The 27,140-nt window shown below is 41.7% G+C and overlaps 1 protein-coding gene across 4 annotated transcripts in view; it reads right to left on the bottom strand.

The window, feature by feature from the left end:
- The window catches only part of LOC102292490 (RNA binding protein, mRNA processing factor), a 38,052-nt gene extending 14,490 nt beyond the window's left edge, over positions 1 to 23,562 (bottom strand). For 2 of the 4 annotated variants that reach the window (XR_006054798.1, XR_006054799.1), the window contains exons 1-5: positions 23,039 to 23,562; positions 9,325 to 9,402; positions 8,569 to 8,607; positions 6,063 to 6,125; positions 2,770 to 2,920 (exon numbers count right to left, since the gene is read on the bottom strand). Coding sequence is in view for 2 of the 4 variants with exons in the window: in XM_042224375.1 (XP_042080309.1) it covers positions 2,770 to 2,920; positions 6,063 to 6,125; positions 8,569 to 8,607; positions 9,325 to 9,402; positions 23,039 to 23,101 (394 nt within the window). In the remaining 2 variants the exon portion in view is untranslated. The remainder of the gene's footprint in view (positions 1 to 2,769; positions 2,921 to 6,062; positions 6,126 to 8,568; positions 8,608 to 9,324; positions 9,403 to 23,038) is intronic. The other 2 variants (XM_042224375.1, XM_042224374.1) reach the window with 2 other exon arrangements.
- Positions 23,563 to 27,140: the final 3,578 nt, after the last annotated feature.

Here is a 27,140-nt window from a genome sequence, read left to right as displayed (position 1 = left end):
CACAACAGACCTTCTTCACAGTGGGTACTTTGATGTAATTTGGTTGGTAAATACTGTTACAATAATCGTAACTGCAATCACATTACATATATCTACAATATTGTATGTTAAAGGCTGCTGTTAAAGGCTACATAAAGCTTTTGTGTTTAAGCATCATTCAGGCATCGAATAACCTCAAAATACATGAGAATAATAGTTTACTTTTTTGTTCATGATCTAATTATGATGAGGTGGTCGGGCTTTTCACAAAATGATTTTATTTTCTCTTTTTGATTAATACCTCCTGAAGAAACACAGGTGTTACTACTCACTGTAATTAAGGCTGCGTACATAAACAGAACAATGCCCTCATTACTGACATTAGTAACATCTGTGTTTATTTCATGTCAATACAGCCGAGAAAGATTTATTTTCTAAACTTGCAGCTTAACTACTGTCACGAGACAGAGACTGTCTACATAACTTTGAGTGTTTTTGTGGTTTGCTTCAGGCTGGAGTAAGAATGATCCATTCATTTTTCCGCAATAGAAAAAATGTTTCTCTCGTCAAAGCTAACGTTAGCTTTGAGGAAAGCTAAAAGCTAACAGCAATTAGCTGTTAGCTTTACTACCTACATGTCTAACCCAGCATTGCTTAAAATGCTCAAGGCTATCAGAGGCAGCTAGAAAACCCAATACTATCAGCCACCACTAAACTTCATTTACATGTTCCTACATACGAGTGTTTCCATATTATAGCAACGAGTCTGGTTCCAGTGATTGTAAAACACATCGTTAAGACGCTTGAGGCAAAAGGATAATTTACATGAGTTAAGAGGCTGCTCATCTCTGAAATATAGTTATGTTTTAGACAGAACTATGATCTAAATGATCCTCTTAACTCAAGCATCGTGAACAAGCAATTAGCTAGAAAAGCTAACAGCTAATAAATACTGCATTTATTAGCTATAGCTAATTGCTACAGCTAATATTAGCTGTTCATAATAAATACAGTATTTATTTGCTATAGCTAGTATTAGCTTGCTGCTGAACTTGATGAAGTTTCTGCTTTATCATCCCAAGCCAACAGTACCTATGAAAGCCTTGCTTAGCTTACAACATTATTGTGAACGTAGCCTTAGCTTCCCATATGGAAAAGAAACAGAAAAAACTTATAAAAGACTTGCATCAGATGTGGCCTACCTACTTGAATCATATAAGGCTTATATGATTTACTAATGAAAGTGGCCACTTTCATATATTTTTTAGTAAGTATCCAAAACATACAAGTTTCATTTATATAATTTTTCTGGGGAACTTATATCTGTTTTCACTCTTGTATGCTTTTTATACAAGTTTCACACAAGACAGATACAAACGTTATAAGATTTATATATATCTTTTCCATATGGGTTACACTGTTTGATTATGAAATTTTAACCCAGAGATTTTTAGCCTTAGTATTTAGAAAAATGTCTTTACTATAAATCATCATGTAAATATTTAAAATGCCTTTTACAGAACCAGTATGGTCTAAAGATGTTTTTTTTAACCAATGCAGTGAACTAATATTAGCTTCATTAGCTTCATATATAGATAGTTGGACCTGCCATCGCTTTAGCCAGGAAAACTGATGTCCATCAGCCACTAATGTTATTATCTAGTCGCTTCTGAAATGCAGGACCTTTAGTTTCACAAATTAAAAATTTCAAGGGGAAATTTTATTAATTCAAAATGCACATGTATTATGCAAAAACCTTGACAGTATCTGAGAACGGTCATTGACACTACATGATTGGATTTCATACTTTAGGAGAGGTTGAGAGGAAACAATGTCAGACATCATGATTTACTTGCTAAATCAAGTGCAAAGTGACTGTGAAAAACGAGCATCGGTGCATGAGTTAGGAGACGGTGCTGAGTCGTACAGAGCGGGTGAGCATTTAAAAATGCAGGAAAAAAAAACACAGCAGCTCATTGGATAATTAGCAGATAATCTCGAGGAGCATTCCCTGTGCTCTCCATGTCTCCTGGTAACCATTTATCCAAGCATGATCACAAAGATGGCTGGTTTAAACATCTCTTATCAGGAAATGACAGCAATTTCTCTCCTAGTGATTACGTCACGGTTTCATTAATCGTTTCCTTCCATTTTCCTCCGGGGCCTCATGCACACACCCTTTCCCCGGCTATAAAAAAATAAAACGATCTAAGATAAAAGCAGCTTGGTCATACAGGAAGAATGTACTACCACAGCTGGCCTATGTTTAACTATCAATAGCTGATTCTTTCAAAATCCTTAACTCTTGGAAAAATATTTAACCACAAGAAAAAAGAAAAAAAAAAAGGTGGAAAGTCGCATTAGCAAATTATTATACACACATTGTACTTGAAGACCTTGAGTCCAAGTTATTAGAGAAAACGGTTAAAGCTGAAACATGCTCTGTTAATGAATCACTAGTCTAACATCATCAGTTAACACATCACAACGACAAACAGCATTACACGCCCGCACAAAATTAACGTTTCACAGAGGGACAAATACGTAAATGTTTAATTTAGGGGCAAACAAAACAGCATTCAATGAAAGAGACCTGCAGCAGACTCAACAGTCTCCTTTTCATGCACATTTACAACAACAGCACAGAAAAGCACCTCGATTACAAAATAATATCCTAAAAGGAAACAGCTGTCCAGTCCAGTACAGCCAGAGGAAGTAGCAATGCAGACGGACAATATGTAAAAGTAAGACAAACTCAGCGACAGGCGGGTAAACAGTCGGCGTACTCACATGGGTCTCTGCTTATGAACTGTGGCCCGGGGCTCTGCTGGGAAGGAGGGGGGTTGGGAGTGCCAACCAGCTTGTTTTTGGCCATCTTGGTGTTGGCCTTGGCGAACTCCAGCCGCAGAGTCTGGGGAATCTCTGGGTCAAATCGTACCCCCTGAGATTAATGAGACAGATATGTTAGCGCAAATATTGTTTAGTGGAAAGCTTTTAGGACAGGTGAGTCAGAACTGAGGGAGCACACTGACAGGGGTAATGCATATGGACAAGTCTTTAAAAAGGAAATATGAAGCATTTTAGCTGTGAGATTGTATCCATGTCTTAGCACTGAAAGCAGGTGTCATGAGTCATTCATCCCCAACCCCCGGGCCACGGACCGGTCCATGAGTCGTTTGGTACCGCGTCGCAAAAGTTGAGTCTCCGGTGTGAAATTTATGGTTTTCAGGGTTTTTATCGTTAACTCTGTTTCCCTGGGCGTTGTAGTTGTGTGTCTTATTTTGAAAGAAATATTTACACGTTATCAAAGCGACCAGAGCGCATTAAGGGGCAGAGAGGAGGATGTTACTCTCAATGTTTTTGGCGTATTTCAGGAGGACGCTGCTAATAAAGTTACACAATTACACAGTGAATTCGCGTTTATTATTATATTTATAAAATACCAAAGTTTTTGTCTTGGCAGTATAATTTTATTCTGTCGTATTTATTCACGACACCTCAAAGGCCGCTCCGTGAAAATACTGTCTGACTACTGTCTGACATTAAACTGGTCCGTGGCGCAGAAAAGATCGGGGACTGCTGCATTAATCAAAATCTGAGTTCTGCCATATCTGATATTCAGGGGTGCTTGAATTATGTTTTCATTATTATATGCAGTTGTGTTGAGGAATAATATTTCCTCAACACAACTGCATATAATCAGATTTATTGTTGTAATTAAATCAAGTTCATTTTCACAGCTACTATAACTTCTACATGCATGTTGTTGAATAGTAGACAGGTTGTTGTGGCACAGACAGAATACTGGAACAATGGATATTTCAGTTCTTGCATTTGGTTTCAACTTATCTTAAATGCCGACCGTTTCCATATTTAAAATGTTTTTTTCCTCACATACTGCTCCCAGTCGAAATATAAGCACAGACAAGCTGTTTATAACATTCTTATCTGTCTTTTGCTTTCCTGGAAGGTTTAGTGAAGTGAAATTAGCGCATGATCAGCACTTGATGATCCTTTATGATGTTAAAAATGCAACAGCTAATACCTTGGTTTGGCAACCGTGCATTAAAGAGGCTGACCAAATAAATAAGTCTGCTCATCAGTGAAGCGATGATGTTATAAATAATAGGGAGCGACTGACAGACGTGCCGCCTTGTGCCTTTAAGTAGTGACGAAGCAGACTAATTTAGCCCACAGCACTTATTAGATAACGCGTACAGTTTCCATTGCTGCACTTCCTGTCTTGTTATCTGTTGTTTAGCTTGATCTGGAATTGTCACTTTGTACAGTACAATTTACTGCTGAAATCTTGGCGTGACGAGAGCGTTTTCATTTGTTTAGCCTTTGAAGCTGCTTATTCTGAGCGACACATGCAATGGGAAATCAGAACTTGATGACACAAACCTGGCTGGCGCATGATGTCATTTACAACACAAGCAGACAAGCCACAAGGCCCTCACTCTGTTCCCCACTGAATGCAGTGTAATTTAATACCATGACATCAAATACCCTGACATACGCCAGGCATCACTGCTTAGAGTGAGCCAAACATTTTGGCGAATTCTTGAGATGCCACTGCTCACGACAGGCCAAAGGAAAAAGCTGCCCTGCCATCAGATCTTCATCAAACATCTCCACATATGGGGATTAAAAAAACAACAGGAATGTGGCATCGTCAAAGTTGCTATTCATTTACTCCGCTTGGACACATTTTTACCAGGAACTATAAACGCCCTGAAATTAACCTCATTTGATTGCCTGTAAACGATACAGAAAAGCACGAAGGTCAGATCAGCGGAGGAGAAAAGCAGCCAGGAGTGCAAGTTCTCGGCAGCAAACGAGAACTTGCACTCATCCCTGCAGGCTCGGGCGAAGCAAGGCTGAAACAAGCGAGGGATGACTCTTCTCATGAAGGGGAGGGAATTAACTGGGATTGCCTCGGCTCAGCGCACTCGCGGCTTCTTCCAGTAGAGGCTGCAGAGGTGTAATAAGCTACATGGCAATAATGAGGCCCGAGCACACCTCTGCTTGAAATGTGTTGGAATATCTACCTCGAAATGTCTTTTTATAGCACCTTCTCCATGTAGAGCTTTGATTCTGACTGTTGGAGGTAATTCAGTTTTTTGTTTTCGAGGCTCACAGCTTGGAGGGAATATAAGAGAGCTACTATGATAGGAAACAAATCCCCAAATTCTCCCACAGTTTTCTGCGTCTTGCCCATATTTCAATATGCAGATGGATGTTTGCAGAATCTGGCTTATCTCCATATGACCCCCCGGGACGTAGCTTTCCCTGAAAAACAAGAGCAGCGTTGAATTCTCAGCCCCACTGAGCCCTTCTACGGAAACAGTCTCGCTGTTGTTGGCTCATAATAAGATGATAATTTTTATCCTTTGTTCAACTCTCTGCTCTACCTTTGACGAGCACCGATATCTCGACATCTGAGAAAGCTGACACACCGCTCGCGCTGTCACGGTCCCACTTAAGAGGAGGGCCGTTAAAGTGATCCGCTGCCTTGATAAAGACATCAACAAAAACTTAAGAGGCAATCGGAGGAGGGCGGTGCATGGTGAAGACAAAAACAACAATAGAAAAACAAAGGTGTAGGAGACAGGCGCCGTTCATTACCGTCCGTCTACACTTTGTTTCAAGAGAGTCGAATAAAAACCGCGTGAGAAGATGAGCTCTGTTTTGTGTTAGAGTCTGCCTCATCAAGGCTTTCTACTGAGCCACATTCTGAAATACGAGAGATTAAAATTAAACCCTAGATCAATATCTTCTATTTTTATGTGGAAGAACAGCTAATTTTCTTCTGACCTTGCAGGATCTCTCGCAGAGCTTAAAGTAAAAAAAAGAAAGACTTTATTTACTCAAACAGAAACATTCAGACACACGCTATTTTAGAGCAGCTGTGATATATTTGCCTTCGCTGCTTCACTTTTCAGCTTTTTCCTCGTGTGATAGAAAACGCTTTCCCCCCGCTTTCAAATACATTTGCACTAAAGGCAGTAAAAAAAAAAAAGATGAGATTTCATGAGAAACACTAGAGCTGAGCTGGAGCACAACGAGGGCATGACACTTACGTTCAAGGCATTCTTAGCAGCCTCCGCCTCTGATCGACTGTCAAAACTGACAAACCCCACTGGCTGGGGAGACAAGGAGACAGAACAAAAGAAAGAAACATGGTTTAAGGCAGAAAACTGAGTCGGCATTTCTGTCTGAGTGACAAAGACATGTTTTTATATATATATATATATATATTTTAACATCTTAGCATACCCCACCCCCTACCTCTCTGCCTCCCTCTCCCTCTCTCCTGTTTATAAAACCATTGCGACAGAGCGGGGAGAGGGAGGCGGAGGGCGATTGGAGGCTGGACGCACTTTCATTGTAGAGTTCATCATTCGGCTCCCCTTTGCCCAAATACGGGCAATGCAGGAGTGAGAACAAGCATGTAAGAGTTTAGTGTGAGACAGGCAGAGAAGGGAGTAAAAGCTGAAAAAGGAGAAGAAGATAGAAAGGGAGGGGGGGAATTTCAAGGGTTAAAGGTGAAAATGAAAGCAAGTGAGGCAACGGGTAGAAAAAGTTGGGTTTTTTTTTCTTAAAGACCTCCTCAAACAGGCCTGTCAGTGCAGCATTTTCTCATTCGCATCTGTTTCACCCACACTTGTTTTATATTCCAGCGACATCGCTTCAAAGCCAGTAGTAAAGGTGAGGAGAAATAAAACAGGAAAAAAAAACACACACTCACAGGGGTGTAGGTGCGGCTGCAGGATTTCTGAGTGCAGATATGAACAGAAAATACATATTTTTGTCTTGTATGTGGATGGGGACGTTGGGAGAAGGTGGTGGTGGTGGAGGTGGTGGTGGGGGAGAGATTGCAGAAAACTCTAAACATGTTATTCCCATGGGGTCACACTGCTGCGTGTGATCTGGAAAAGCAGTCTAGGGTTATGGGAATTCTGAAGAAGTGCAGTGGAGGAGGAGGAGGAGGATGTGGAGGAAAAGAAAACCCCCGAAAAGTAACACAAAAAGAAAAGAAAGACTAAGTGAAGACGTCAGGAGGAGGAAGCATAACAGGAATATAAATAGAAAGGCTCTGAGATCAGGCTTTTGCTATATATGGACATGGCTGGGAGTTCTTGGACTGGAAGAGAGAGACGGAGATCGATTGATTTGCGTGGCCATTGTCATTAACATTAACAAGGAGGAGAGCTGCTCCAAACAAACCCTGAGGAAATGGGGGGCAGCACTTTGTCTTAACATAAGCATCAGTTCACAGCAGTTCTCTCGCTGAAGATGCCACTTAGGCTGGAGAAACATCGCTCCGAGTCACAGTTTAATCACAAAGGTAAAACAGGTGGTGAATTCCATCATAGTCTAAAAGCCAAATATTCTCCAGGGGCTGAAAATTAAGCTAGTGCAGTTTCTCTAGTGACCACTTGAGGCTGCCAACAAAAGCGAGTCAATCCCCATAGACTCTCATGTTAAAATGTCCTACTAAACAGCATTAAATAGCATCTTACAGCAAGCTGTTCAAGTCTCGGTTCATAGTTTCTTCCTTCATAACAACTATATCATACATGATGTTTTTAATAATTGATCCGTCTCGATAGGGTAAGGCTGAAACTCAAGGGAGAGGCTGCTTCGACTGGCAGGTGTCCAAAAACAGGTAGCTGCAGCTTGGCTAACTTAGGTGGAACTATCTGACAAACAACACAGCCTGCTGTGAACAACACCATATGGACAAAAGTATCAAGCCACACCTTTTAATCTTTGAATTCGGCCACTTTCAGGCCCACTGCCACACGTGTATAAACCTTGACTGTAAGAAAATAACTGGCAACAAGATCACCAAACAAGTGAGAAGAACCGTTAATGCTAAATTAGACTTCAATCATAGATACATACATTAGAATGAGTTTTTCTGAATGTACGCAATAGCAGTGAAACAAAAAGAGAGAGCCTAAAGCTTTCCTTTGTACTTGGTTTCAGGAATAGTTTTAAGGTATTACACTCAGCAAGTTCAACCCAAATCGCTTTAAACCCTTCTAATGAGCATGTCATGTCTTTATGAGAAACAGTGTAAAGTGGCAACAAGTAAGCTGACATGAAGCTAAATTGCTCCACTCTGGACGTGGACACCTGCCAGCTGGGCTCATTTTCAGTCCCGCAACCCTGGAGGCAAAACTCAACCATCAGTGCTGCTCTTGTCAAAACGCTCACTTTGACACCTCGAAACTCTTTCCCCGTCTCTCTTCCTCGTCCTCACACAGCCCACCAGTCGACTCGCTGTAAATACAAGCACTACATCCGACTGCCAAAGGCAAGTTGGTGCAACACTTTTCCCCTCCTATCGTTCTCCCTCCCCCCGGAAACCTTTGTTATTTGTTATTTTCTTTTCTATTAAAGGCACTTCCTGCTAATCCTTCTTTCTCAACAAGCTAAACACACAAAGAGAGAAGAAAAAGATGCAAAGGTGTCGATGAGCAAGAAGTAATGTGGACAGTAACAGCGTGACCAGAGACTGACCGGCTTCATTCAGGAGTTTCTTTGAACACAACACAGATCCAAGACTTGTTAGCATACCTGTTTAGAAGTGAGCTTTATCAAGGAGCCTTCATAGCCCTGAAAAAAACAGAAAACAAAATGTCAGAAATACACATAACAAAGCAAAAATTCAACTTTAGTGGCTAAAAAGCTGCAAAACACGCAGACTGCTTACACTTACAAAACCTTTTTTGCTAAATTACTCAAAAATGTTGGCATGTTGGGGTCACGGAGGACTAAGCTTGGCAGTTTCACAGGTCACGGCGCTCTTATGAAGACCATATGGACTAGATTGTTGTGTCTTACCTGATTAAGCAAGATTTACTGCTTTCAACACTCGTGATGCAAACCATTTACTCAGAGCACATACCATGAACATTGCTTAAGTGAGCGATTAGATGCATTAATCACTTAAACAGCGCTGCTGCTGCTGCTGCACCATTAAGGCGCGTTAGTCTTGGTCGATAGTTCAAAAAGCTTGCAACATCTACATGTATTCACCTGAACTAAACTCTGGGGGTCTGTGTTCTTGCAACAAAGTTGGAGCTTCTGAGGTGAAGCAAACAGCTTTGTGTTTTTGTTTCGCAGGCATTGAGCCATTTTTCCATGAGACATAAGCTTCCCATGGATCAAGATGTGATTGAACGTCGGCTTTAAGAACACAGACACTTGAACCTCGCGGGACAGTTTCCATTGCCGTTTATTTCATCACCATTAATGGAGGTCCCATTGACTGCTGGAAAGTAAGCTGCTAAGAATAGCAGCAGGCCATCCATTTAAAACATACAAACATACCTTAAATGGTCTGAAGAGGAGATAGAGCTCCCGCGGTTTAATATCCAGTGGTAGCCCACTGACAAATAGTGTTCGGACCTGAGGAAGACACGAGAGAGAGAAAGATCATGTATTTTTCATTAACCTCCACCAGTTATAAATAGCTACATTGCCTTTCTGACAATAACAGATGAGGTTAGGAGGAAAAAGAACAATGAGCATGAGTTAAACAGTTACCGAGGCTGGCTTTACACTGAAAGATAAACTTTTTAAATCCAGATACGGGTGTCTTTCAGCTCTGCAAACACACTAAGACACACAGTGCGTTCTACAGTAAGAGCATTGTGTTCTCCTGTGTAATCTACAACCTGCTGTGTTTTATGGTAACCCTCCCTCGCAGCTCTAGCCTCTGTTTTACATTTGAACTTTTCAACTTGAAACTTGAGCTGGCATTGCTGGGGAATTATAATGTAAATGTTAGCTACAACAGACTAAATGGAAATGTAATTGTTGTGGTCCACAGCCCATAGTCAGAGAAGGTGCAAAACCCTCAGGGCGCAAAATAAGAATAACTACAAAAGTGCTTTCAGGGAAGGACGGGGTTCTTATGTTATTACATGCGATGATGATGAGGAGGAAATGCACGCAGCGTGATCGCTGGAGGTGTGCTGAAGGTAAAACTTTTTAAAGCTTTTCATTTCAAGTGTGGAATCTCTAGTGTTTTTTAGGGTTTTTTTTAGAGGATACAAAGTGCATAAACCCCCTAAGTGTCAAACCTTAGATGATAAAAAATAGTTAGGTGACGTCAAAGAAAGAGATACCAGACATGCTCGAGTGGGGGTTAACTCACCTGCACAGAGACTAGCAATAAATCTGGAAGTTACACAAGAAGTTTGGTACTGTTGTCAGATCTGTATAATATATGTAAAGCAAACCTAAGCAGCAAGTTAGCTTAGCTCAGCATTAAGACTAGAAACACAGAGTACAACCTACTATGTGTTTGTCTGCAGATTAGGTTATTAATACTTCTGAAGCTGCTATATTAATCTCGTTTCTTCTAAATGCTTTGCATGGCTTGATTCTTGTTCAGTTTGTAAGCATGCTAAAACATACCAACGAGTCCAATATTGATTTCCTTGCATTCCTTTCACAAGTTAAATGTTTAGTATGATAAGGTGAGCAGCTCACCACGGCCTCAGTCACACAGGCCTTTGCTCGCTGACAGAACATTTAACTAAACAATACTTGGTAGAGATTTCCTTTCTTTGTCTTTCACTCTCACGCTGTTCAAACAAATCTCACACTAAATAAAAAGAGGCCTCGTAGGGCCTCCTTCATAAAAACATCTTTGTGTATAAAAGTTATATGTAACAAGTTTTCTCTGCACACATTCTGAAAATCGAGTCTCACAGGACAAACTGCTGTTTGGACAAACTGAACATTGGTCAATAAACAACACAGAGAACACAGGAAACATTGTGTCCCTTCAGTTATTATATGCACACACAGAGACCTCTGCAAAATCAACAGAAACCCTTCATGTATGTTCAGTTTTACCTCAGTCCAGTAATTAAAAACAGTGTCGCAACAGAAACATCTCTACTGCAAGATTCATGAATAATTAATACCATCCTGGTTTGGCAAAACAATAACAGGAGTTGCCTTAAGTTAATTAGTCAGGCTCGCTATACATATCAATTATCCCTGACATGGAAACAGTATTGATCGAATGGTTGGGTGACAGATGCATTTGTTCCACATTATTGTTCAAAATAATATTTCTAGTGACCCAGAAGGGGTGTAAAAGCACAAATCCTTCAGTTATGCAATCGGCAACCTGGCTACCAGATCTAAAAAACAGATGAATACAGCAGTAGCCCTGTAACACACATTAGCCCCAGCCGCAACATTTATGAAACGCAGAGCAACACTATAGGATGCAGATGCTGGGATGCCCCACCACAGCCCGTGAATGCAGATCCCGTTACACTCTGGAAGCAGCAAAACAGTGAAAGTTCTGTTAGTTGCATGTAATTGTAGACACATCTGCCCTTAATGAAGGGTCAGTCCAGGAGATGTTACACATCTGTCTCCTATTAATGCAACAGCTGTACTTTTGCTTTTAACCTCCATCAAGCTTTACAAAACAACAAGCAAACAAGAGAAAGAACTCCCTATTCTAATAAAATGTTACAAAATTAACTGGCTCATACGGGGAATAATGGGTACTTTTAAAACTGTTTAATTGATTGAATGACATCATCGGCCAATACTGGCCTGTTGTGAATGTATTGGTATAGGTTATTTTTCTATTTTTATAATTATAATATATATATAATTTATATATATAATATATATATATATATATATAATTATATATATAATATATAATATATATATATATATATAGGTGTGCCAGCATGCAATCTAAGAAAACAAATCAATCCTGACTCATACCTGGAACTTTCACCGAATGAAAGATCTTGGTTCAGGAAGACAAATGCTTCAGCGCACAGAAGACAATACAATCAAACAATGCAAACACACACCCCTGCAAACGTCACAACATCCCACAGCATGATACTGTAATCTGATTCTGTACAGGGCCCAGTTTAGAATAAAACCGTAGCTATGCAATTACACAGAGTATATTCAAAGCTCCCAGATTCATTAGATAGTGGATTCACAACTCAGGGGACAAAGGAACTGCTGAACTCACACGGCACCTCATTCCCACATGTAACCTGATACGCAACAGTGAAGCCAAAGGCAGAGCAACACACAAACAAAGGAGCTTAGCAACTAGGAGAGCGAGAGCTGGCGAGTGCCAAACCACCCATCCATCCGGAAGAAGAAAAAAAAGAGAAAAATCTCACCTCAGCGACTTTCTCACCTTTGCTCTTATCTTATCTGAGCTGAGCTGAACCCTGCAGGGCCGTCACTGCGCTCTGTCTCTGGCAGTTCTGTTTAAGTAAACTCAATTGAAGGTCTCCTTATATGGAGTTACATGGGAACAAAGAGTCAGAAAAGGATGGTATCAATCAGACACAAGCAAGGTCAGTCTCTGACAGCTGTTGAGGCTGATAAAACTAATAATGCCGTAGTAAAAAAAAAAAGTGCTGTAAAAATAGAAATGGTGCTCAAGCTCTAAAAATCTAAAAAGAATAAGAAAAACTCTTTGAGATGAAGACAGATAAGTCAAAAGAAAGACACCAAAGCTTTCAGATTTGAAATCTCTATCAGGGACGGTGTTTGTTTTCTCTGTCAGCTTTGCCGTTACAGTGAGCATTACTCTGCACACGACCGCAAAAATAGATGCCAAATTCATCCCAAGTGAACGACGTCGGGCTTTCGCACCGACGCGGTTAAGACGACAGATTTATACGCCGCTCTTTTTAGGAGTTGTAATTTTACTCTAGGTGGAAAAAAGCCAAGAGTGAACGTCAGAATTGCACACGTTAAGAAAATCTTAGTCGTCTAACCCTTCCTTGCCAAGCTTCCTAAGATCTTATCTGTGATTTAAGTCCTGTCTTCAGCCTTGATAATAGCCACTTAGGAGCTGGATGTGATGCACGAGTAAGACAAACACAATGACTCCTGTGCACACTCGGAACAAAAGGACATTCTTGGCTGTCTTGAACCTCATTCCTGAGACTTCCTGACGTCAGCTGTTATGATATATGATCATTTTTTCCGGTGTGTGTGTGTGTCCAGCGTGGAGCTGGCTGCACACACACTGGATACAGGATGATTCACAGGTAAATCTATCAGCTGCTCTCTTCTTCAGACATCTGCTGCTGATTATAATATCAGTCTATATTTATGCCTCTATCAGGTTGGCTTAAAAGAAATAAATAAATAAAGGGAGGGAGCTGTAAAGATGCTCCCACCAGGTAAAGTGAGACATCAAACTTTCATGATGCAGTAAACTAAAGCGAAGGTCAAGCCGGAGGTTGAGCAGATTGTGCAGATTTGTAAAAAAAAAGCAAAGACAAACCTTCAGCCGCTGTTTTATTGGGTCTGTTTTTATTGGTTCCCCGTGAGTCACATACCTATATTTCCATAGTGCTGAGTGGCCTGGTTTAAGCCTTTGAATCGCTGACCATTTATGGCGTGCTCAAACACTATCACGCAGGCAGGTTTCGATCAAAAACAGCAGTCCCTACCTACCACAAGCCAGCTGAGTACTTCCCAGCCGGCGTGCCAGTGCAGTTCCCTGGCAACGCCTTAGCGGTGCACAGCAGAGTGCAGAGCCCCAGGCCAAAAACATCAGATTCTATTAAGGCCACTTCTGCAGCAAGTCCTAGGGGATCTGTGCACCTCTAATCAGAGATCTTTGACTCAACAAGCACCGGGTGAGGTCATCACCCTATTGATATGCTATCATTGCCGTTGTTGCATCCTATGGATGGAGGGAGGAGCCTGTGCTCATAATAAGACTCAAGTGCTGTGTTGAAGAGGAAATCTGTTTTGTTGTTGTTGTGGGTTCAATCATTATTTCACTATGATTTGAAAGTCTTTCAGCTGGCACTAGTATTTCAGCATCAATCTATGACAAGTATCAAGGCTAGCTGGATCTCTGTGAGATGTCAGAAAACAGTAACACAATGAAATCACGATTTCCTAGATCATACGTCAACATCTGCATGTCCCTTATTGAAACAACAAAGATATACTGTATCTGTGTCTTTGTATATGAAACTGGGAGATCTGGATGGTCGAGTCAGGTTATTCAGATTTATTATTTCTGTTAACAGTGCCATGCATTGGGTTAAGCACCAAATAAATACTTTATATTTTGCTACTCTCAAAGAATTTCACTTTGCTTATATTCCATAAAATAAAGATGGGCATCTCAAGAAAAGATCACTGCTCACCCGACCCCAAATTACTCTGAAATAACAATTTATTGGCGACTCATGGCATCCTAGATTGCATTTGGCAGATCTTGCACTGGACTTCATTTTTGTTTATTTTCTGGTGGCGATCCACGCAGAACTCTGTAACAAACTCGGGGAGCGTTTGCATTTTTCTACTGTTAGTCTAATCTCACACACAGTTTTACTCTACAAAGTAGTTAATAGTTAAACTGCTGTTGGAAAACAATGGAAATACACACTTTAAGACATGAACTAGGTTCTTTTTGATGATTTACGGAGTTTTCAAATATTAGAAAATCATAAAAATAATCAAACCTTTGCACACAAGTTTTTTGAATCAATAGTAATAATAAGAAGAATGTTTTCGTATGACTGAACCAACAAAAGGCCTCAGACGTACTTCCACCAAACAGCCACAATTTTATGCAGATTTAATCACCAAAGCCACATCTGACACCACAGCTGTTTCACAGCCATAACCGTGACTGAAGGCAACACCAGTCGAAATGTGTACAAATGAACGTCAAATTTTCTCCAGTGAAGACGCTGCCGTTACGAAGAGGCCCGATTTGTCTAAGTGGACAACCCCGTAACGTATTAATGTGTCATTTCTATTCAGCTTACGTTGTAGACTGTTAAATTTGTTACAGCAATTGCCTGAAATGCTTCATTATATCCGGCTGCACTATGTGGCTCTCTCACATATTTGCCCTGACTTTAATTGAGTGCTTTTTTGACCGCTCGTTCTGGCTGAAATGAGGGACGCGACCTTGGTGCAATGTGAGAAGATTACTATGTGTTTCGTTCTCCCTCCCTGCGCGTGTGCGCGTGCGCGCTCGACAGCCAAGTTAATAAACGGAGGTCCTTCGAGCCAGAAGTGGCAGGACACGGCTCTAACCTTGAGGAGAGGGTACAATAGCATAACGTAGCAAGTGTGCATGCAACAGTGAGGCGAGTACCTGCACATGAAATAATAAAAGAAGAAGGAGAAGAAGAGAAAAAAAAAAGCTCAGAGGAAATGTTTCATTGCCCGTCCACCACGCGGCTTGCTTTCAAATCCACCCGAGTCCTTGTTCTCTGTGACCGAGCTAAAAAAAAATCAAAGTGAACCCGTAAGCCCACGTGAGCTCAGGGCAGGTTGAGTTTTCTTGCATCAGATGAGCACGGCGTGATTAAAACCCAGCCCAACTGACAGACTCCCACACCCCCTGAACTGTCACTGCTCCGGCTTGACATCACTCTCCATCATCCTCACAAGTTTTTCCTCTTCATCTTCTATCAGGGAATGTGAGGAGTGAGCGACCGCAGGCCCGGGAGGTGTCAAACAACCATTAATGGATGACTCGGTTTTGCCTCTTAATCGCCAGGGTTCAACGGGTCAAGTTTCACATTTGGGGTCGGAGGTCGCAGATTAGCCCGGGGTTACTGTGCACGTCTGGGGTCAACTGTGAGACTGAGCACACTCCTAACGGCTTTGTTTTTCCTCTGTCTCTCTCTCTTACTCCCACAAGTGCTTTGGACGAGCAGTTCCTGCTCAGTAAGGGTCTGTAAATGTTCCAACAGGTTAACCTTTAAAAGACATTTAAAACAAACGGCCTAGGAAAAGCGAGCAGGCGCCCGCTTCAGTTTTTCCTTCTTTTGCTCTTTTCTTCCTCCCACCATAACACTTCCACTAGCTTTTAATCTAACTTAGAAAATAACCTCTTCTCTTGATCATGCACAGATGTCTTTTATTTCTCATCAACCCAACAAACGACCCATTCAAAGAGTTCATCAAAAGTCTTTCATACAAACGCCATTCTCTTCTTTCCCTTTGTTATCTGATGACACTCGCTGAATGGACTTTAAATTCCTAAGTGCTCATTAACGTGAACTAATCTCCGCATCAGCCTTTCCCGGACTTCCTTTGTTGTCGCCTACCCGACAAGGATACCTTAGACTGTTTAGTGTTGTGGTTGGTTGGGTGGGCAGAGGGTTAAAGCGTCTTGCGCAAGCGGAGGAACAAAAAACAACAGGAGGATACTCAGTCATCCTCAGCGTCACCATGAAGAAATCCTAGCCTGCTGCTAACAAGTCGTTTCCTTTATGCGTTGCAGCTGTTTCTTTTGGTTTGTCATTGATGGCACTAAGTGATCCCATATTTTCATCTGCAAATAATGACTGCTTTTTATCCATCCGTCCATCCATACAGCTTCAGCATTTTTGGTGCAATTCATTGTTTTGAGAATCAAAGGTCAAAAAAGGAAGGCATGATTGCAGAATATTACCCTATAATAAAAACCACAGCAGCTTTTCTTAAATCTTTCAGCAACTCTTTACAATTTTTTAAGCATTTGGACAACACAAAGGGTTTGGACGTGTCAGATATTGGCCACTAACACCGGCAAATGGTTTTAACCAACCAACAGAGAATGTTAAAGACTCATATAGGCTTTCTAAGACTGATACCAGTGATTTAAAATTATAATATAATAGATGATTTTTTTTTCTTTCAGGTACATTAAACAAACAGATTTCCATATTATGTGTAGTTATTTATGAGTATTTACTAATTACTCACAAGTAGGGCAGTTGCAGCATCAGCACTCATAACATGGTTGAACTGTGTTTCTACTTTTTCTTTTTTCATCACTATTATAAATGTCAGTGCCAATATTACTGGCAAATAACTACTATTGGCCAATAATATTGGCCTGCCAATAATCAGTCAGGCTGTTGTACATGGCATCTTATTTTCCAAGATGGTCAAACCAACAGGGCCACGGTGTTATCAGCCAATGCAGATATTTAGCTGATATCTTGGGGATATCTAGTAAAAACACACAAAATCCCAAACATAATTAGTTTGCTAGCATACACAACAAAACAAATAATACATTTTAGAATCTAGAACTAGAAAAATACCATTATTAATTATTAGATAAGTCATTATGTATTATATTATATTATATTATATTATATTATATTATATTATATTATATTATATTATATTATATTACAATAAATTCTGAAGTCCTACAGTCAGCAGCTTTACTGTGACACCAGGTGACAAGAGAAAAAGCTAGTTTTCTTGTACATTTTGCTATGGGTAACATTTTCTCTAGTTTTTTCAGGTCTGACCTTGGATTGCTAATTCTTGCTGGTCAGCCAAAGGGCGGCTGGCACGCAGCTGCTTAGTCAGACTGGCACGTTTCTCCCTGGCTAGATTGTGTCTTTAAGGCTCTTCCATGTCCATAAATGGTCCCTATGTTCAGAGATCTCTGCGTCAAGAGTCCATGGCCCTGAGAAGGGATAAGGAGTTTGTCTGGTGGGACTAAATTGGGTGCACGGGAGGGGGGGTAAAAAGAACGGAGAGCTATGAAAGTGCAGAAGAAGAGAGAAATTATAAACAGTTACTGGGGTGGAGGGAGGGAATGTGGGAGGAAATGAAAAGAGTACGATAAGGAGGTAGCAAGGGAAGAAAAAGGGTGGGACATAGAAAAGGACGGAGGGAAGGAAACAGAGGGGAAGGGAGATAAAACTGTAGAGAGGGAGCAGGAGAGGAGGAGGGGGGGGTGGTGGCTGGGCACAAAATAAAGAAAAAATGTAATGCGCTGGGCCACCATGTGCTGCCAGCCTTGGCATTGGTTGTACCAGTCTCTGGAACTCTAGTGAGGGTATCAAATGCCATTCTTGACATAATTTTCATCATCGGCAACCCCTCGCGGCCTGTGAAGGAAACAGACCACTGCCTTCAGGATAGAAAGGTTTCATCCCAGCATAAAGGTGATCACTCAGAACAACTTTGCATCGATTGGGAACGACCCTTCCTTTTAAACTGGATCAAAACCATTCCAGCAAAATGCGGCCTACTGCAGAAAAAGCACTGGACGGCCTCATCGTACGGCCCTAATTACTTTTGTTTCCCTTTAATTTATCGAACACCTGAGCTGAGACAATGTGGAGAGCATAAAAGGAGAGCGAAGGCAGGTGCAAAGAGACAAAGATGGGATACTGTATACAATAAGGCAGATAATTATAGCTCATGAGTAAGCAATATTAATCAGAGGTGACAGATGAAGTGCATAAACACAGTATTGCCAAGCAGAACAAAATGGCTGGCGCTGTCTAGGAAAAAAGCGCACGCTTCCTTCCGCTGTGCAGCATGTGATTTATTTCAAAGCAAGTGACAGGTAAGGTTTTTAAAGAGGAGTAATATACATATAGAGGTATGTATAATTATCCACCTGGATACAGTTATTATCTCTGACTTTTGTCTTTTCCCCTCACATCTGTTTTTCAGGCTCTTTTGCCAGCCGGCTGCTCCTGACGCTGAGCCTTGTTGTTGTCTTTTCAAATACCTCTTGTCGCGCAGCTGACAAACGGCTAAGATAAGATGACAATTCCCTTGGCGCTTTTATAAATAAACGCCAAACTATCAGACGGGTAGATAGAGCAGGGTTTTACTGCTTGCCTGAGCCTGTATAGGGATTTTTTATCGTGTATATGTCTATATATCTGTCTGACATAGGCTACTTCACAGACAATCCTTTGGATGTTTTTTCCCTATCATGGCCACTTTACCCTCTATACTCCCCTCTGGTCATGCTTCTTGTCATAGAGAGTTAATATATCCTTGTGCCCTTTTCATAGATACATGCACATGTACAGACCACACACATGCCCACGCCACCGCGCTTACAGACTGGCACCGGCCTTCATCCGCTTCACCGTGCTTCTCCAGCAGCGTAGCTCCCCACCTACATCTCTTCATGGAAAAGGTCACGGTGGCCACATGACCTGCTATTTGAAGAGGACCTGCTAGATACCCAAAGCAGGCCAAGCACAATCCAATTACACCCCAGGGAGATACGCCACATTTGCTGAACTCTGCTTGAGTGATATTCGGTTTCTCTTCGGGCACTTGTAAAGATCCACTTAAATGTTTATGATCAGCTGGGAACAAGAATCAACAGATGTCTGACAAGTTTCATACTTCTGCTGCCTTTAGAGTGTTACATCCGGGGGAGAGACAGCTCCGCTTTCATGTAAACTACGATTTCGAGTAAGAGACTGTTTCACCTTGTGGAGGAACAAATAAAAAGAGGGATGTTCTGTGCTCAGTCATTTGTCAAAAGGCAAGAGGTTGGCTGGTGGACCTCCAAGTTTGGTGTGGGGAGATTCAACTTAAGTAAATACACTTTAGCTGGAGGGCAACTGACATCAAAGAGGTGAAAGGTCAATCTTCATTGGGTGAATCGGTCAGCTACAAAGCATTCCATGTAGTCATACATTCACCTTTTCTCTCTGTAGTGAACTGCCTACCAAGTGCTAGAAAATCCAGGCGAAAGATCCCCATCAGACCCCAGAGCCAAAGGTTACGTGTAACAAAGAGAGGATTTTGTCTCATAAACTGTCTATAAGTCCAAACATGGTCCTTTCTCAGTAACAGAAGAACAGAAGACTTTATTCAGTTAATAGCCTTAATTACTAACACATAATCAGTGTTGCAAATCACTAAAATGTGCTCATTGTGCTTACATGTGGTTTTCAAATAGGGTTGCACACAAATAACTGCCTCACTTCAGTAAATAACATGCCATTTGTCAGTATAAAGATTTTTTGCATTGCCTAAATGCTCAAAAATAGCAATTAATAAAGATTTAGTAACGTCTCCGGAAAATTTCACAGTCACTGGATTCCAACTTCTATTTATTTTCCCAGCAATCAGGTATCCGACTGATCAATAAATCAGCTAATCGTTTATAAACTGATGGGATTAATTTGAGGTGAACTGGGTTGTTTCTTCAGTGTGTCCCCTTTGTCATGGACCGTCTCCTTCCTGATAACACATCTGGAATTAATCACTTGAACTCGGGGTTTTCTGAGTACACTCCACATCGCTGCCGCCGCCGCGGTCAAGACTACAGAAAAAACACGCTAGGCCGATCTATTAAAAGCATCTTCGAGTCAAGCTTTGGAAAACCCGCTCCAGGTGTCTTGTCCATACAAGGTCTGGAAACCGGACCTCGTTCAAACTCTTATCTTTTGACATTCACCAATAAGGCGACGGCGTGTCACCTCGGCAACATCGGCGAAGTGAAGTGCCACAGTACGCGAAAGCATCCAGAACACCTGATAATGTCGCTTATCAGAGCGGCTCATGAGATTAGATGCTGCCAGGCCCCCGAAACCTGCATACCTTGCCTGCAACAAGACCATGTTTGGTGAGCGGCGGTCCGCAGAAGATAAACATTAAGCATCGTCGAGCTTTCGTGTACACAGACGACGGCATGCGGGGTTGAGCAATGAAGCGGGCACGAGGAGCCGAGCTCGCTGCGGTGCTTTACCGGTGCGAATCAGTGATCCATTGAGTCACATACTACACTGCCCAAGAGGAGGGGCGGAGAGCTGCTGCTGCTCAGCATGTGAGAGTCATACCAGCAAGGCTGTTAAACTTTGGCTCTCTTGAGGTTATAGTTTATGGTTACCTCTGTGGTGCTGTTGCTGGCATTTTTATGCTTTCTGCATCAGGTGAAGGGACATTTGTGCAGACCAGACTTTCATGCAAACCCCCCCAAGACAAGTCAAACTAAGTCAAAGCGTGAATTAGTCTGAGTACATCCGCACGGGCCTGCAAAAAGCTTGAACATGTATCTGTGCATGTGACAAACTCCCTGCTCCTCTGCATGCAACACACACCGTTCCACAAAAGATAAAGTGGTGCTGTCTGACCTTAACGTTAATTCACCCAAGTAAATGTAAGTCCCTGCCGGTCTGGATGGCTTCCAAACATTTCCAAAACCATTAGATCTCTCTGGCTATTAGTCTCCTTTTAAGGTCTCTGTCTGCCTGCCTTTTACACAACCTGCACCTCATCTCTGAGCTTATGGACATCACAGAATTTTTAATAGCTGGGTAGAAGTTTGGAGCCTTGTGTCTTTGGCGAACTACAGCTGCAGCTAACACAGCTTATTTCCTCGTAGACCTATCCTGCAGTTGAGATCTTTGAATAATCTGACGTCCTCATTTAACTGTTCGGTCTTACAAAAATGATCCGTAAGCGGCGTGACTGTAACCGAGTGTCACGAAAGCAAAAAGAAAAGAAGCAAATCCTCACATTTTGAAAGCTTTCGTGCTTTAATATGATCAGTCGCTCATGAGAATGAGCAACTAAACATTTCAGCTACAAAAAGCTTGTGTCGATAGTAACAGATCAAGTGCTTTTCTTGTGTTTTGCCCTATTTTGGTTTAATTATAGTTGTGTTGTGCTCAACTTAATTCAAAACAGGCAGGTGCTTAAGAAGGTGCTTTAGACAAAAAACTCAAGTATTTCTCTGGCGTCAGCTTCTGAAATGTGAGTATTTGCCACTTATGAGACTTTTAATTGGACATATTTGCAGTTTGTACAGTTAGATGGTCATACACAGACATCTTTTGGTGCTGAGTAGTCACCTTTCTTTTGTTGAATATGTTCATTTTACACGGAGTAGTTGTTTTTTATTAGATTCAATAACAAGAATACCCTCAGGGCCGTGTACTGGTTACAGAGCCCTACTTGACTGACGTGTTGTAAGTAAAAGGAGAAGGTGACACAAGCTTTAAACTCAAACTCCCTAACCTCAAGAAATCAGCTCTTTGGTCTTTACCTCATCTGTGTGGTGCTACAGCAGTTCCCCCGCATCCATAGCAACCTCAACAGTGGACCAAATATGGTATTACATCAGGCTGGCTACATCTCACTATTCAGTTACAAAGTGTCTAACGCTACACTGAGACCTAATCAAATTGCTCCAAGAGAAATATCTGATATAATCTGATACACCTTCCTTACATCACTCGACTGCGGATGTGCAGAGCTCTGAAATAACAAGTCTGTCATTTGAAGAGAGATTCATCTGAGCCAAAGAAAATCGCCTCATGCAAGGAGAGCCGTTACAGGCTTATTTACCAAAGAGGAGATATTGTTGGGCCGGATTGTGCAATGTTTACAGAGGAGAAAGGGAAGAAATGAGGCTATTATAGAGATAGAGAGGAAAACATACTTTGAGAACACGTTAAATGGATTTCCACCAAATGTTTTTCTTTCTTTTCTTTTTTTTTTTGGGGGGGGGGGTTTAAACAAAGCCATTCTGTTTGTGTTTAGATGTAATTAGAAGAGGCTATTCTTGCTCCACTGTAATGCAGTGGGCTCTCTGTTACAGCCTGCTATTACCTACATGTTGCAGCGGCAGTTGTTTCAACTTCAATTGCTCCCTCAGCTTCAGTGAAAACTAATTCGCCCTGGCTCTGAATTCCCTTTACTACTGCTTTCCAGTGCTGTGTGAAGTCTGGCTTTATTGTACAGTAAGACACAGCTAGCAATGCCGTAGCACAGACAGGAAAAACACAATCCTGACTTCAAAGTTATTCGAGACTTGCTAGTTAGTGATTCATCAGTGCTTCGTGCCCTTCCCTGTTCTTGCTGCTGTTTTTAAATTTAAAAATAAAAATGACGGCTAACTTCAACAAGGCTACAATACAATTTAAAGAAAAGTCGAGGAGAGACGTAAAAGTGAAGACAGGTGAAGAATTCAGTGCAATAACAGCGCATTACCTGCAGGAAACCGGTGATAGATGCTGTTATGAGCGAACCATACAGTCGGTCTAATAATGTAAACAGCAACACTGGAAACTTTTATGAGGTAAAACCAGATTACGGCACAGAAAACAAACAAACCAGCATACGAGCTACACCTTAATGAATACAGGAGTGGAGGAAAAGAAGCAGTCGCTGTTAGCATGACTCGGTTTTTATTAAGGATGTCATTACGGGTCAAGGAGCCACCCACAGTATCACAGACAGACGCTCGAGCACCTCGGGCTCGCATACGTACCTCCTCCTCGTGGTTGGTGAATTCACTCGGCTCGTTTTCTTTCTCGGGTTTGTTGTTATTCATTCTGAGCGGGACTCTTTCTCACTTTCACTCGGACGGCTCTTCTTTTCTTTCCTTGTTTCCCCCTCCTCCTCTTCTCTCGCTCTCTCTGAATCTGCTTCGCGCTGCGCTTCTTCTCCAGGACCCACAAATTCAAAGCACCCTCCGACAGTCCGCGCGCGAGCCCGCTGTCCCCCTACTGACCCGAACTTCCCACTAATTTGGCCACATCAATGATGACGGATAAACCTCATTAATTTATATATATATATATGTACATATATATAATTACAATAATTCGCTGCGGCTGATGTTGCTGTTGAGTTGGATATTCCTCAGCATTCTCTGGAAAGCCTTACTTTTCGTCTTTTTTTAATTAGTATTATTTTTCCAGAGCCTCTTGCTGTTGCTGTTCCCCAAATGAAATACAGTAATGTTCACCGGACCGCGCCGCGAGCAAACTTCTCTACCCATCTCCTGCGTGCGGCAGGGGAGGGGAGGAAGAAAGGGAGGCGGAGAGCGGAGGGGAGGGAGGGGTTTGGTGTTGGTTGGGTGGGATGCACCCTCTGCTCGGCTTTATCAAGATTTATCAAGTGCTGCAGGAGCTTCAGTGGAAAATCAGTACCAATCACCCTTTGGACCACATGAATGTTATATCTGTCACCACAGCACATATTCTTATATGTCCTGGTTTTATCCTTTGTTTTGTTTTTCATCAGCTGCTCTGGGCCTTTATTACACGTGCATGTTCTTATAGTGTGTGTTTCTTATATATTTACTCAATGTCAGAGGTGTCAAACTCATTTTACATTGTGGGCCACGTACAGCTAACTTTGATCTAAAACTCCTCTTCCTGTCAGCCTATAGAAGTTTAACCACACATTTAACCCCACTTTTGTTTTAATAAAAGAAAAAGAAATATGTGAAAAAATTAAAATTACACAAAAGGTTCTTTTAGCTACGTAAGAAATGTGGTTATGTTTGTATTTATTTATTTATTTGTTTGTTTGTTTGTTTGTTTTTACTGTGAAAAAACATAGGAACTTGAACCAGATTGGAGTCTTTGGTGGATCTGTTCTGGCCCCTGGGCTTTCTGTTTGACACATCTGCTGTATGTTTAAGTTGTGATATTTTATATGAAACCAATTAAGCATAAAGCCAGGAAAAAGTAGAACTATTCCCTTCAAATGAATCTAAATTGAAAAACTGATTTTCCTCACATTGTGTATAAAGAATATTTTTTTCAAAAGTCTTTCAAAAAGAAAGTCTTTGTGTTTGGTAATGTCCAGACCTTTATTAGACCTCTTGAGAACATTCATAAACAAAGTATGGACACAGTTAAAAACACAGTCAAAGTATCTGGGGAAATCACAGACTGTATATAAAAGATGGCACCAAACACTGTGACATCACACTTTGGTTCGTCGGCTTTTGTTATGAAGCATAATCCTCCACTGCAAAACATGAACAAGGTTTACAAAATAGTCTTAATTTATTATTCAATATGAAGTGAAGCGGGTGACTTAGCCTATAAACTCAGAGGTCAGAGCAGAAAGCTGTTTTCTGATAAACGTGTGTATGACAGGAAGTCTTTTTGCAACTACAGCCATCACCACCTGGCTTCTTTCAATAGAAAGCAGATTTAAGGCACTTTCTGCACTGGCTTTATTTGTCAGAGACAGAAGCTACATTCATGTTTATGGGTGCAGCCACAGGTTCTAAGGGATTAATCACATAGACACAGGTACTTGTTAATTAGTCCAAAAATAACATACAAAAGGCTGTACAATTAAGATAATCCACACTATCACTGGATAAATGTATAAAAAATGCTCCAAAGGCTCCAAACACTACAAACATGGACAAAAGGTCAAAAGGAGTTCATGGAGCCTGGCTGACACCTAGCAGCCTAGTCAACCACACACTTAACTTTAAAACAATGTAAACTGATCAAATGTATTTAAAAATTCAGTCTCTGCACAGTTGTTATGTAGGGAAAATATGTTGTTTTTAACCATGTGTTTAGTTTTGCAGTAAACTTGGGCCATTTGACTAGAAGTCTACAGGGACTGACTCACGTTTGAAATCAGCCTCAAGTGGACATTTGAGGAACTGCATTTTATGACTTTAAAATTTGACTTCAAGGTTGCTGTTGGGCATTAAATTCAGCTGAAATGATTCAGCACTCAGCAGTACTACTACATGCATGTTTATTGTTTTTCTCCCCCCCACACACATACATGTGAGATGTTCTAGTCACTCACGGTGACCAACACTTTTAAGTCTCACTCACATTCGCACCTACAGGTGCTTTTAGGACTGCAAGATGAAAACTCCTCATATAAAAATGAATCACCAAGGCTCAAAGCCAAAACTTTATTGCAGCGGGGAAACAGCACAAATCAGCACACTGCTGTGCCACTGAAAGTATACACGAGGCATGTGAGATTGTGAGACAGTCTTTTATACTGAGTCTTTATATATTGGTACTCGACACATGAGCAGCCTTGTATAACCGTTAAACCCTGATCAGTAAGCAGCCATTACTCGTAGTATATTTTTCAAATGCGTCTTCATGTTGCCATATAGTTTTATGCACCACAGTTTTAAAGTCACTGATTTTACTGTATGTCTATAACCTGTTGACTTATTAACCAAGTTGCACTGCAAACATGGTGAGCATAAGATGACTTGTCACCCAGAAAGGCATGCCCACTCAGGAGTATTTCTCCCCTCTTGAAACGCAGAAGTCAGCAAAATTCATTGTCTGCAAAGCAGGAGTTACAGACAATTATCAACTTGACTGCTTAATAAATTTCACGTGGCTCTCAGTTCATCAGTTCAAGGCCTCGGAGGGCTTCTGCCGTTTCAGCCGAACAGTTCTTCTCAGAGTTAGAGCCCGTCTCCGTGTGGATTTACAGTGAGCAGGTTGAAAACAAAAGAGGAACTGGAGATAACACCTGTAAAGTGCTCAAGATTGGGGCGTGATTAGTTGCGTCACTTCACGGTGAGCTCACTTATAACCTCAGGGTGCAGGGGTAAAAAACAACAACAACAAAACAGCTAAACCCTGGAGGTGTGGGAATAATGTTGCGACAACAACAACAGGAGAAATACTAAAAGTTAAAATATTAAAAATGTCACTGGTGTTGCCTGCTGTTGTCTACGGTGAGGGCTGCAGAACAGCCTTAAAAGCGGCGATCAGGTGACAAGGCAGCCTCGAATTGTTTTTACCGTTTCAAAACATTTATTTTGAGCAACTGCCTCACTTTGTATTCCGCCGTGAAAAGTTCAGGAGCTGACAGCAGCTCCGTCGTGGGGACTTTGACTATATGTTGCGTGACACTTATTGCACAGGACAGGAGCTCGCTTTTTTATGACAGCCTGCGCAGAAAAGAGAGAGAGTCTGTCTTTTTTTGCTGAACTTGCACCTCAAAGGCAACAAAAGAAGGAAAAAGCAGTCGTCGTGGATGGGTCGTACAGATTTCTGCTCTTTCCCCTCCCCGATCACGTCTGTATCAATTACGCCGCGTCTGAAGCGCGCGCGCCGAAGAAGGGACACGGCAGAGTCTTTTTATGCTGATGAGAAGCGGCTGATGGGAGAGGGAGGAGGGTCTCGGAGCCTTCGAAGCAGATAAAAATGGAAATGTTCCCCTTTGCTTCTCGACACCCCTGTATCAAAGCTTCCAGCCCGAGTCTGGGGAGCAAGGAGGGGGAGGAGAGGTAGGAAGGCGGAGGAGAGGATGGGATAGGAGTTGAGGCGGGGTGACGGAGAGAGCGGGGTGGGGGAGATGTCCCAGCTGTGTTTGACAGGTCTCAGGGCTGAGCTGTGTGGTCTGATGCTCGGAGAGGGAGGGTGCCCACCACCATAAAAGCACACACACACACACACACACACACACACACACACACACACACACACACACACACACACACACACACACACACACGTACGCACACACACACACAGAGAGAGAGAGAGAGAGAGAGAGAGAGAGAGAGAGGATGAGGGAGAGTAAAATCATCCAGCGCTGCTCTGCCTGCAATGATCAGTTTCCATACT

This window comes from Haplochromis burtoni, unplaced genomic scaffold (assembly GCF_018398535.1).
Source record: "Haplochromis burtoni strain Fernald_Lab_line unplaced genomic scaffold, NCSU_Asbu1 Contig_136, whole genome shotgun sequence".
Taxonomy (NCBI): Eukaryota; Metazoa; Chordata; class Actinopteri; order Cichliformes; family Cichlidae; genus Haplochromis; species Haplochromis burtoni.
The sequence above is the reverse complement of the archived record's forward strand: the minus strand, read 5'-3'. Positions and strand labels throughout refer to the sequence as shown.